Source organism: Brassica napus, chromosome A7 (genome assembly GCF_020379485.1).
Source record: "Brassica napus cultivar Da-Ae chromosome A7, Da-Ae, whole genome shotgun sequence".
NCBI lineage: Eukaryota > Viridiplantae > Streptophyta > Magnoliopsida > Brassicales > Brassicaceae > Brassica > Brassica napus.
This window is the reverse complement of record NC_063440.1, coordinates 3,378,451-3,392,788: the sequence shown is the minus strand read 5'-3', so window position 1 is coordinate 3,392,788 and position 14,338 is coordinate 3,378,451. Positions and strand designations below refer to the sequence as shown.

At 33.0% G+C, this 14,338-nt stretch overlaps 1 protein-coding gene across 1 annotated transcript; it reads left to right on the top strand.

Moving 5' to 3' along the window:
- Nucleotides 1–8,675: 8,675 nt before the first annotated feature.
- Nucleotides 8,676–10,814, top strand: LOC106433668 (putative polyol transporter 1). Its single transcript, XM_048737352.1, has 3 exons — nt 8,676–9,112; nt 9,187–9,533; nt 9,621–10,814. Exons 1-3 carry the CDS (start codon nt 8,986–8,988, stop codon nt 10,680–10,682), a joined length of 1,536 nt encoding a protein of 511 aa, XP_048593309.1. The 5' UTR covers nt 8,676–8,985; the 3' UTR covers nt 10,683–10,814.
- Nucleotides 10,815–14,338: the final 3,524 nt, after the last annotated feature.

Sequence of the window (14,338 nt, the reverse complement as noted above, 5' to 3'; positions counted from 1 at the left end):
ATGTGTTATCATATAATTAATCGTATTTTATACGTACCATCAAATAAGTTTTCTATAATTAATAATATTTTATACGTACAATCATATAAATAACCACATAAATTGTATTTTAAAATTTAATGTGAAATATAAAAACCATAATTTAAGTTGGTGTTTGAAATTGGGATTTGTATTGTATTTTTCTTATATATATTAAAACATTTTTATAATAGTTATCGAAAAATATGTTAGTAAAAATCAAATTTTGAATATATGTTTATTTTTGAATAAATTTTTGATATAAATCAATTTTAAATTATTATTTTGATTTGAATATATATATTATCAAGTAACATAGACCCATTACTTTTTAATATAATGTAATGAACTTCCAATTTTTTAGTAGCATAAGCCCATTATTATTATTTTTCTAACTTACTATTATCCATGTTTCCAAACAATATTATTTTTAACTACTATCCATATTGCCAAACAATCTCAATGTGTACTTCAACTTTAATAATATAGATATGCAAAAACTAACAGATTTAATTCTTTATATAGGTAAAAGTGCATCAATCAAACTGGATTTTATTTTAAAATTAAAGAATGCATATATGTTTAAGATAATTATATAAAGAAAGTATGGGCAAAATTTCAATTCTTTTTTATTTTCTTATTTTTTTGTTGAAATTTAATTATTTTTTCCCTTTTTATGAATATCACAAAAAGAAAGTTCAAGATTTCTGACACATGTTAAGTTAGATTTGGGTAATCATATTAAGAGCTTTGACTGTAATTTAAAATTAAATATAAAATTAATAGGTTATAAATATCACATCAAAATAAATCTTTTAAACAATTTATTTATTTAGTCAAAAATCATACATGAAAGATAGGGGTTTTCAATCTGGTAAAACCAAACAACTAAAACCGAACCGAACCGAATAGAAAAAGTGGTTTTGATTTGGCAGTACCAAATAAACCGAATGAATGTTATCTTTAAGAAACTGCAGTATGTTGATATGGTTCAGTATATAAACTGATCCAACCGAATAAATCGATTAATTAAAATATATTATTTTACTTATAGATAATTTTTATGATAAAATTAATAATATATATATTATTTATTTTCTTATATGATATTCATAATTAAAAATTTTATTTTAATAATTTGTTATTTTGTTTTAAGTTAAAAGTTTGTTTTCTCATTTTCATCCAATTAAATAAAACTTAATTTCAATTATTATTGGTAATTATTTGTGCTAAAATATATTTATATAATAATATTATGGTATTACTATTTTTCTTATTTTTATTTAAATAAAACAGAAATATTGTATTTTAAATTTACAGTAAAGAATATATATTTATGTTTTAATAAATCTGATTCCTAATCATATAAGCTAATTTATTATCAGAGATAAATATAGTTATATTGTTTTTGGTATAATACCGATAAACCAAGAACCGATGGTATATAAATCGTACCAAACTGAATTAGATATGACTCCAATATGGTAGCTAATTTTTATAAGCCGAAATACAAAAAAAACCAAAACAATCTGAACCAAAATCGAACTGAAATCGATTGAACAGACCATTGAAAGATTATCTTTGACCTGCATGTTTCTATGTGTATATTACACAGCAGGAAATTGAATTCTTGAAAATTGTAAGTTTTTTTTTTTGCCAACAAACAGTAAGGTTGTTAATGTCAAAGAAAAACAGTAAGGTTGTTGACAAAAAAAAGTATAGTAAGGTACAATATTTAGCTTTAAATAAGGGCTTATTGGCGTAATAGCCATATTTCAGAGGGAAACCAAGAGAATAGACATGATTTTGACAGAATATAATGACTGTATTTTTGCCATCATTCCAGCCGGTTATACCCTTCTAAGTAACAAGTACACGGTTCCTTCACATAAAGTAAACGACGTGGTGATTTTGTGACCCATAGTAACAATGAGAGAATTTTGGAAGCGCGTGAAATGAAAATCAAAGGAAGGAAAATATGCAGAGAGAGGAGTAGATGAAAATCGGAAGTGTAAAAGAAACAACGTTAAACAAACGGAGAATGCAAGAATCGTATTACCATACTATATATTTTACATAGAGTAGTAGAAATACAGATATAGTTCCAATTCAAATAGCATATGCATAATATAACGACAGGTGGAGTGGAATTCCGAGAAGAAGATCTGCTATTCCATTTCCGCTAGGTGGAGTGGAATTCCGAGAACCGGGGCAGAATTACTACTATTTCATGTAACATAAACCATGTTAATTATAGACTAGCTGCATAGTATATCATGCATATATATTTAAGTAATATAATGGGAGATTGGAGAATTGTATTTACATTCCTAATGAGTCAGATGAAAAACCCAAAAACAAATATAACGAGGGTGATAATAGAACAGTTGAAAGTAATCACTAAACCTAAGTTAGGGGAATATAAACTCCAAGACATAGATAACCGAACTCAAACCTGTTTGAAATTAAATCCACCTGTCATAATAGGTGAGATATGTATTTACACGCTTCATGAGCAACACCAAATATTAAGCTAGGGGATATGATAATAGAACAGTTGAGTGTAAACACTAAACCCAAGTGTAGGAAATATAAACCCCAATACATAAGGAAACCAAATCTTATGGAAATAAAAACCTCATGACCACATCGAATATCAGTGGGAAAAGTAGGTACAAGTCTTATTGTGATATGTATATATTATTGTAACCATTCCATTCCATATACGGTATACTATGTCAGTTGGATACAAATCTAATGAGAGTGTGGTAAAACTACACTTGACATTAAACACTAGCTGCAGAGTACAGCATGTATATATTTAAGTATTATAATGGGAGCTTGGTGACATGTATTTACATTCATAATGAGCCAGATGAAATACAAAACTAACTGAGGTGATAATAGAACAGTTGAGAGTAATCACTAAATCCAAGTTAGGGGAATATAAACCCCAAGACATAGGTAACGGAACCCAAACCTTCTTGAAATTAAATCCACCTGGCATACTAGGGGACATATGTATTTAGACGCTTCATGAGCAAAATCAAATACAAAGATAGGGGGTATGATAATAGAACACTTGACATCAAATACTAAACCTAAGATAGGGAAATATAAACCCAATCCAGCACAAGGAAGCGAAATCTTTGGTAAACTAAATACGTGTGTATTAATACATAGAGATAGGTATTTACATTATTAATTAGCCACACGAAATACATAACATCAGCTTCTGGTAATACAACAGTTGAGTATAAACACTAAACCCAAGTTAGGGAAATATAAACCCCAATACATAGGGAAACCACATCTAATGGAAATATAAACCTCATGACCACATGGAATATGCAGTGGGAAACGTAGATACAAATCTTAGAGTGACATGTATATATTGTTGTACCTTTTCCATTCGATATACTGTATACTATGTCACTTGGATACAAATCTAATGGGGGAGTGGTAAAACTACACCTCACATTAAACACTTAACACAAATTGATGACAACAAGTACATATGAAAGAGTAGGAGGATGCCACGTACACCTCTCCATTAACGAAGATATTTTCACCTTCTAAATTTAAACAAGGAGTATAAGGTAATGACTACGGGAAGAGGTATCTGTATAGGGTTACGAGAAGACTTTTATTCAAATAATTGTTAACCTTTTTCTTGCCAGTGGGTTCACAGCTTGTCTCAAACAATCTACTTGGAAGCTCTAACTCGTCCATAACAAACCTGGATGTTATAAAAAAAAGATAGACAAAGACTGAGGATGGTTCATCGTGGCAAATGCAATATATAAATGAACAATGAGCTAAACAGAGGATGAACCGGGAGAAGAATGGAAAATCATTATGAGCGGCTTTACTATTTGATATGAAATGGAATACTTTGAAAGGCATACTATTTGACTTGTTTAGACTATCTGAATACTATTCCACTTGTTACTAATAGGAACAACAAAACGTACATGAAGAACCTACTAATCAAACCACACCCAAACACCAATTGCAGCAAATCAAGAATAATGAAAAGCTATAGTGTACGACATACAATGGTATAGTGGGTGACAAATACTATTACATTTGAAATAGAAACCGGATCCGGAAATTCATACTATATCTACTGACAAGATAATTCTAATGAATGATATGCTACAATCTGCACATGAATTACTACACCACATAGTTCACAACATCGACATGAAACAACTCAAATTTAAGAAACCCTCACACAACCCGGGAAAACTCAAACCCTAAATCAATTTAAGAAATTCCAACCTCCGAGGACGGAATTCCGTCACCGGAAGTATGGTATCCCGGTTCCTTCACGATGATACAGACAACAAGTAAAAACCCTAATTTTGACGAGATGGAAAACTCAAATCAGAGAAACGGAGAAGAAGCATATGGCATCCTGAACTTACGGCGGTGTTAGAGATTTGAGAAACGCGCTACGCTTTGAAGTTGGAGATACCGGCGGTTTAACTTGCCTCCGCCGAGAACAGAACACAGTAGCGAAGACGGTGACGAAACCGTTAAGCAGTAGAGAAGACAGAGATGATCAGAAGAGAGAACGACGGAGATGCTCAGGGGATTGCATGCGGAGGTGAGCGGGTGGAGGAGAATTGCGGCAGGGGCATCTTGAGTGCGAAGAACCACCGATGAAGAAAGTGAGAATGGAGGTTGTGTGAAAACGGAGAGGACACGATTTACTTTGGGGGTAAAAAGTATTTTTTTTTTAATTTTTTTTTCTAGCAGATGAGCCGGTAAATTGGAGAGGGTATCAAAGTAATATTATGTATATAAGACGCCGTGTATACATCCGTTAGGGTAAACCACTAGTCTGCTAATTATGGTTTTTTTCATGGCTATAGGCCTCAATTTTCTTTTAAATAATGGGAAATTGGGGCACATGTACATAACAAAAAAAGAAATAAGAAATAAAGTGTATATCCATAGCAACAATTAGGCTAGATTAGTATTCTTTGTATTTTATGTAATATTACTTGTTTTGCCCTTTGAACAATCTCAACCATTGATTTTCATCTTTCTTTTTTCATTTTCTTTTTTCCTTTGTCTTTTTTTTCTTCTCCCCCTCCAAATTTTATTGATGTATATCTTTTGGATCAAATATAATTCAACCAAATAATTATGTTAGTAAAGATATACATATTTTTTTTACATATGGCATAACTTAAAAATTTTAAAACAGATTTTTAAACAATATCGGACAAAAGATATAATGTACAATTCATTAAAATAAAATAGTACATTTAATTAAACATATTTAAAACAATGTGTTACTAATACTTATAGTAGTAGTATACTATTCTATGTACTTAAATAGTATAATTTTTTGGAGCTCCCTCCTCCTCTTCTTCCTCCTTCCTTCTCCATCCACCTCCTCCCTCCTCTTCTTCTTCCTCTCTCCTCCCGTTGCTCTTACTTCTCATCCCTCCTTCTCCCTCCACCTCCTCCTCTTCCTCTTCTTCCCCTGCTGCTCTTCTTCCTCAAATGCACACTACTTTTGTATATTTTTCTATACTATTTACTTAATATACATAGTACGGTATAATACATAACTTTTAATAATATGTTAGATGTACGTGCCACGCTCCCAAAGAGAACAAAGTCAAAAATGTGTCAAATTGTCCCATCAAATAGTGATTACTATAGTATGGCTATATTTTTTATTTTATGTTCTCTTATGTATATACAACAAATTCTCCCTTAAATAATTAAGGTGCCATATTTAGCTTTAAATAATTAAAATACATTATCCCTTCATTTATATTTTCAGTTCTAACCATGTGTCATCCTATAGAGTTATTCTTGGGTTCACCCTCTATACGCTAACCAATAAAAACCTGATATGTATCATATTTTGTTTATGAAAAAATAGAAAATGATATTAACTACAAAAAAACATTTGACATTGCAAGATTTTAATCCCTAAACCTTATAGTTCAAATTCTAAACACTGAACCCTAAATCTTCTAATTAACACTAAACTTTATAGCTCAAACTCTAAACACTAAACCCTAAACCCTAGAGTTTAAGGTTTATGGTTTAGAATTTTTAGAGTTTAGGGTTTTATGTTAACCCTAGGTTTAGGGTTTTGTGTTTAGAATTTGAGTTATAAAGTTTAGAGTTAACTCTTTTCCGTAGAAAGAGAGAGGAGGAGAAGCAAACTCAAAACCTTAAACGTTGTCAGCAAAATCATACTCTAAAAATCCTAAACCCTAAACTCTAAATCCTTGGGTTTAGGGTTAACCCTAGTGTATAGGGTTTAGTGTTTAGAGTTTGAGTTATAATGTTTAGTGTTAATCCTATGAATTAGGGTTTAGTGTTTGATTTTTGAGCTATATGATTTTGGGCTTAGAATCTTGCAATGTCAAAAAAAATTTTGTAATTAATATTTCTTTCATAAACAAGATATGATACGTGGCAGCTTTTTATTGGTACGTGAATACACATTTTTCGTCGTAATGCATAGTCGTTATGACTACGTTTCTTGTAGTGTCCACACTGTAGGGATGAAAGAGTGTGCTTCAAGACCTAATCCCTTGCATCTTCAGCTAATCGAGTTCCTTATCAAGAAGTTTTGTTTCTGAATTGCACATATTTTAGAAGTCTGGCTGGAATTGCGGTATCTAACATTGACTAGGCCAGACATACAATATGTATTCAATTAGGTGTGTCAAAAGATGCATGCTCCCACTGCTGAAGATTTTACAAACCTCAAAAGAATTTTATGATATCTCAAATGGACAGTTACAATGGATGTTTTCTTCGACAAATATACAGACTTCACTCTCACCGCTTACAGCAACATCGACTGTGAGGTTGTCCAGACTAAAGACGTTATATTGGAAGTTTTTGCACTTATCTGGGTCAGAACCTCATCTCTTGGTCATCCAAGAAACACCCAACTGTTTCAAAAAGTTCCACCGAGGCTGAGTATCCCTCACTCTCTGAAACCGCTTCAGAATTGACTTGGAAAGGAGCTGGGTATTTCTATTCCTGTTACAATTCAGCTGTTTCGAAACAATCAATCGTCAGTTTACTTAACTGCCAATCCGAATTTTCACAGAGAACCAAGCGTTTTGAAACATATTTTCACTATGTTTGTGAGAGTGTGGAATTGGGTTCTTTTGTAGTCAAACACATTCCATCAAATCTTAAATTCTTGATATCTGTACTAAGTCATTGCCCATTGATCTATTTTCTGAGCTTCGGCACAAACTCGGTGTGGGAACAAACTCAGTGTTGATTTCCCTCCCACACCGAGTTTGAAAGGGGGTATCAGAAAGGAATACATCAAGCCTCCAAAATATAATCAGAGTCTCTCCAAAACGACAAGGGTTTAACTGATCAGACAATGGGCCACAATACTCAGCCCATCAAGTTGAAGTCTGCTAGCCGTCCTCAACGGTCGGATTCTCTACGAAAAGGGAAAAGCATCTTGATGACAAAGGACAATAGTATGACTGGATCTCCTCCTTTACAGCTGAGCAGTTGCTTTGCAGCCCTTGATATCCCAGAATTATCAGGATCGTTATATTTGTACTAGGAACTAGGGTTTATGCTTCGATGTATATATGTCTTTCTCAATTCTTTAAATGGCTAAGCCGAAATCATTTTCAGAAATTAATCAAAGAATATTTTATCTTTGATATTTTTGGCTTCTATTTTCAAAAAGGAGATAAAAATCCTGTAAAATGAAAAAAAAAACGGGATCCATAATAAGTTAAGAGGATGAAACAAAAGTCTACAAAATCGTTAATGAGATTAAAAAAAATTAAAAAGCGAGTCAAACTTAAAGAAAAACATTAGTGTAAAACTAAATAAAGGATTCACAAAAAAGGTGAAAACACAACAATTTTCTTAGCAAAAGAAAAAACATATCAACAGTTTATTTCTGAAACAAAAAAAAATTTGTATTTAAAAAAATAAATAATATATAAATATATTTAATTTACCAAAATCAAAACTAAAAAAATAACTCTTTGTGAAGCTGAAAACCCCCTAGTAAATCAATAAACTATCATAGTCAAACATTATTAATTTATAGAATTTTTACTATATTTCTTTTTTTGATCGGTTGGGTGATATTTTTTTTATCCATTTGAATATAAAAATTTGTAACAAAGTTTTGTCTTTATATATAACTTTATCTCTTATTTTTCCTATTATCATATATCGTGATTCTAAATTTAGTTAATGTATTATTTTAATTTTCATGTATATAGCTCAAAGCTCTTTGAAATAATTTAAAATATATAACTCATAGGATTTGATTGTTTATTAGTGTAGTAACTCAGAGTAACTAAAGAAGAGATAATGAGAGGGAAAAAATATGGGAAATAGAAAAGAGAAAGCATAAATTAAACCATTTTCAACGAAACAATAAAATATATATTTTTCATTTGATTGGTGAAATATTAGCAGAAGTCAATGTAAATATGTTTACCTCTAAATGTATCACTAAAGTATCTCGATATATGTGACATACAGCACAACCATAATCTTTTTCTTATTCTAAAAAGAAAATTTACTATCTTTGATTTAAACTAATCATATTCATAACTTCTGTTTCAACTGTGGGATAGACAAAAACAAAAGCAAACAAAAAGAGACGGATCTTGTTAGATCTGTTCTTACTGTAAACTCCTAATTTTAGGAAAAAAACTTGTAGATAAGAAGAAAAACCATGGCTGTTTATATCTTCTAATCTAGTTTTCATCCCTGGGATATATATTTAACCATAACAGATAATTAATTAACTAAGTATTTGTTTTAACAGTCAATAGTTTTTAGTTTCTGTTGTGAGCATTACACATTTATTTAAACCCTTTCATCCTCCCAATGATTCCATCATCCACAAGAACCAAAGTTCATCTGCCAGTCATACTCTGTTCTATTAATTAATTTCATTGTCTTGCAATCATAGCGAAGACAATGAGTTCCTCTGGAATAGAAAAAGGTGTTGTTACTACAGAGGTCGAGGCGCCGAGGGGGAATAGAAGCCGGTTTGCTTTTGCATGTGCAATCTTAGCCTCCATGACTTCAATAATTCTTGGTTACGGTACGATTTTATTCTAACGATCCATGTCATAGTTGGTTTCTGTAATCGTCCTTACATATCTATGGATGTTGCAGACATTGGAGTGATGAGTGGAGCTGCAATTTTTATAAAAGAAGATTTGAAACTGTCAGACGTACAGCTTGAGATCCTCATGGGAATTTTAAACATCTACTCCCTGGTAGGTTCAGGCGCCGCGGGGAGAACTTCTGATTGGATCGGGAGACGATACACCATAGTGTTGGCAGGAGCCTTCTTCTTTTGTGGTGCCCTTCTCATGGGGTTTGCCACAAATTATCCTTTCATTATGGTTGGCCGTTTTGTAGCTGGTATTGGCGTCGGTTATGCTATGATGATTGCACCGGTTTACACAGCTGAAGTTGCTCCTGCTACTTCTCGTGGTTTTCTCAGCTCTTTCCCTGAGGTATAATAGATCTGACCTTTCTAATTTTAGATATAATATAAAAAATTGTATATGAAACGTAGTTCTTATATGTTCTTTTGAATGCAGATATTTATCAACATTGGTATACTTCTTGGGTACGTATCAAATTACTTTTTCTCCAAGCTTCCGGTGCATCTTGGGTGGCGGTTCATGTTAGGTGTCGGATCAATTCCCTCGGTGTGCCTAGCCATCGGAGTGTTGGCAATGCCTGAGTCTCCGAGATGGCTAGTCCTCCAGGGTCGCATTGGGGATGCTTTTAAAGTTCTTGACAAAACTTCAAACACCAAAGAAGAGGCCATCTCTAGACTCAATGACATCAAACGGGCTGCCGGAATCCCAGAGGACATGACAGACGATGTTATAGTTGTTCCCAACAGGAAGAGTGCCGGAAAAGGCGTGTGGAAGGATCTTATTGTCCGGCCAACCCCTGCTGTCCGACATATCCTAATAGCATGTCTCGGTATCCATTTCGCTCAGCAAGCCTCCGGAATTGACGCGGTCGTCCTTTACTCTCCGACCATCTTCCAAAAGGCTGGCCTGAAATCCAAGAATGACCAGCTCTTGGCAACTGTCGCTGTTGGAATTGTCAAAACACTCTTTATTGTTGTAGGGACTTGCGTGGTCGATCGGTTTGGACGTCGTGCCTTGTTGCTCACGAGTATGGGCGGAATGTTTCTTTCCTTGACCGCGCTTGGGACTAGTCTTACAGTCATCGACAGAAATCCAGGACAGACACTCAAGTGGGCTATTGGGCTTAGCGTTACAACGGTAATGACGTTTGTAGCAACATTCTCAATAGGTGCAGGACCAGTGACGTGGGTCTACTGCTCAGAGATATTCCCTGTGAGGCTAAGAGCTCAAGGGGCAAGTTTGGGAGTGATGTTGAATAGATTGATGAGTGGTATTATCGGAATGACATTCCTATCGCTTTCTAAAGGTTTGACCATTGGTGGTGCATTCCTTCTCTTTGCCGGAGTTGCTGCTGCTGCATGGGTCTTCTTCTTTACTTTTCTTCCAGAGACACGAGGTATGCCTTTGGAAGAAATGGAGAGTCTTTTCGGGAGCTACACTGCAAACAAGAAGAAAAATGTTACGAACGAAGGTACAGAAGTGGTTGAGGAACACTGATAATTAATAATGAAATATGTTGTTGGGAGTATTGGGGACGTTTCATAAATTAAATAAAAAAACATGTGTAAATAATGTATGTATCCATCTAGCTCAACTTGTTAACTAAGTTCAACTTTATTTTAATGAGAATGTGAGTTCTGCTGCTATTTTTTTTACATCGACAATCACATAAAAACCCTACAAAGATATAGTCATCACACATATGGGAGAACGATCTTCAATAGACTCATCGCTTTTTATTTTCTCATAACAAATATCTATCTATATATATAAAGTATAATGCTCTCTTCATCTGTGACAAAAGAAAAACTCTCTTCATTTGTGCTGCCACGTTATCCAGAGCCAAATCGCAGGGCAAATCACGAGACACCTGCACTTCTACTTGGTTTAAACCTCCGTTTTACTCGCTTCTATAATTGGGCTGTGAAACTAAATAGGTCCACTTCAACCTTAGGAGTTAGCATAATTATTTCATACTTGAATGTTACCTCCCATATTCTTTGCCCTTTCCATTTACACCGTTTCCATCGTCTCACATGCCCTAATTTTCACCGTCTCAGTAGTTTCTAAGGGCATCTCTAACCCAACGCCAATTTTTCCTCCTAAACCCAAACTCCCACTACATCACAATAAATTCACATAATCCTCTTCCTTAGCTCATCCGGCAATTTTCTTTTATAATTGGAACTAGGTTAAGACCCGCGCCTTGCGCGGGATAAACATTATATATATAAATTATTTTATATATTATATGTTTATAGCATATTATGAAATAATAAATATATATTGAATAATTAAAAAATCATTATCTACTACTTATATAATTAAATTGGTGCGAACATATAAATAAATTTTATAAATCAAAAAAATATTTTTTCTATTTGATATGATATATAATTAAATTTAAATGATAGTAACATATATATGATATATTTTAATATTAATATTTATTAGATGATGCTTTTTGCTCATATTTTTTTTATCATTTGTATTTGTTATAGCAGAAAGTCTAAATTAGCGATAACAAAATTTTCACTGTGTGATTAATGGTTTAAGTAATTTATAATATTTAAAAAAATTAAGTTGTCAATATTTTTTCAACATTTTTATCAAAAAAACGTTCAAAGTAAATTTCAAAATTAAGATATTTATGTATTTTTATATGGCATATAGTTTAATTTAAAATGATACATATATTTATATATCTTTTATTTTTGATTCTTATTAAATGAGACTTTCAACTTATATTATTTTTTAATTATTTGTAGCATGTCATAACAAAAGTTTTAAATCATAGATCACAAAATTTGAATGTGAAACTTGTAACAGTTTTAGTAATTTATACTCGTTTTTAAAAATTCAAAATATAATATATAAATAATTTTTAAAAAATTTTATTATATGGTTACTATGATTGTTTAATTTTTTTTAATAGCTTAAAATTAAACAAATATAATTATAATACAAACTTATTTTTATCAAATCTTTATTATTCAAAATCATTAATTGTCATATATACTTTAGCCACATTAGGTAATTCTGTAATCTTATTTAAGGAAATAACGAAGCACATTAATAATGTATTTATTGTGGTTTAATAAAAACCTTATTATATATTTAGATGGACCAACCTATTTCTCTAAGGATTCTAAGAATCATTCTAGTGATGACACGTGGCTACAAAAAATGTTGCAATGTTTCTCAAATAATATATAGGGGATGTCAATTTTGATAATTTTCATCAGCTTCAACCAACTCATTTCTATATCTCCGCTGAACTACTTAGCTTCAACCCACCAGAAACTTTTTGTAAAAATAAAGTGTTGGAGAAGGAAATTTCATTCCAATGGAAGAACCAGGGTTCGATTAAGTGAGCATAGGACCCAAAATATATGACCTCGATCGATCCAAGCTGCATCTACTTAACTTCTTCCTCAAAACTTTTATCGATAATGGTTCCTTTTTAGCAATAGAGATTAAACCAAACTCAATCCTTCACCTCTACTTCAAAGTCTTCGTCTTCTCCGCAACCTCGACTCCTCCCTATGGCAACGAGCTACTTCAAAGTCTTCATCTTCTATGCGACCTCGACTCCTCGCCATGACTCCTCACCATGGCACCAAGCCACTCCTCCTGTCATCTCTTCCGCAGCTCCGGTTGATCTCCGGTGGTACAACCGCGATTGCCTTCCTTTGTTGTCGTGACCAAGCTTCCTCCGCGGCGTGAGCCGCATTCGTTGTTTTACAGCCGCAACCTCATAAGCTCGTGCCCAACATCCACGGCATCTATTAGTGATGTGTCTAACTCACACCCAAAAGCTAGCTCATGAGTGGAAGATTGCCCATACACTTATATATTGCCCAAAGATCATGTTATTACACGATGTGAGACTCTTAATATGTCCCCTCGAGATGTGGGTGGGAAACGGTCCATCAGAAACAGCTCAAGTCCAACATCTCGAATATACCACAACAATATGGACCACTTGTACAGGCTACATAGGTAGGAAACTGTTTATGTGGGAAATCATATGTTGGGCTTTTACCATGGACTCTGATACCATATTAGTGATGGGCCTAACTCACACCCAAAAGCTAGCTCATGAGTGGAGGATTACCCATACACTTATATATTGCCCAAAAATCATGTTATTACACGATGTGGAACTCTTAATAGCATCTACTAGCTCCCAAATTCGTCGATTTCACCTCCAAATGCAGCGGATCTCATGTCGCGGCAGCCAATCCGTGATTTGTCCTTCATCAATGCAATGAGCCAAATCCCTTGAAGAGCTTGAGATCAGATCTAATTGTTAAACACACTCAATCTGATAAACAACTCAAGTTACACTTATTTCTAATTTGGTCCTTTCTCTTTTGTTTGTTCTTGATTTCTGTCTCAAACTACCAACGGAGCGCTCCAACCCTAAATATGCAATTAAACACATATAAACTTGAAAAAAATCCCTAAGATAGCCTTTTTAAAGTTTTTTTTTGTCACAAATATAGCCCTCAATGAAAACAAATGACTAATTTTTTTTATTAAAGAGTAAAAATAAATTTATATCATAGGGTTAACTAATCTAGACTTAAGGTTTAGAGTTAAGGGGTGGAGTTTCGAGGATATGGTTTCAAATTTTTAAAAATAAAAAATAAATATTAAAATTTTCAAAATAAAAAGGGGTTATTTTGATCATTTTCCTTATTGAAAGCTATTTCTGTGACAAAAACTTAAAAATTGCTATTTGAGAGAATTGTCCGATAAATTTATCTAAAAACATCTAAATAATCATAAAATTACTTAAATTAACTACAAATATATACTGAAATCTAGGGCTGGGCAAATAAACCGAACCCGAAAACCCAAACCGAATCCGATCCGATAAAAATGAATCCGAACCGATCCGAACCCGACGTAAATACCGAATGGATCTTGTTTTGTGGTATTTCGGGTTATGGGTATTATCCGAACCGAACCCGAATCTAAATGGATATCCGATAGAACCCGAAACATTCAAAACCTCGAAAAGATCTTGTACCAAACATGATCTCAATTCCTAATATGTATCCAAAATACACTAAGAAATATTGAACATCTAAAATACTTATCTATTACATGAAGGTTGGTGGTTCTATTACATGAAGGTTGATGGT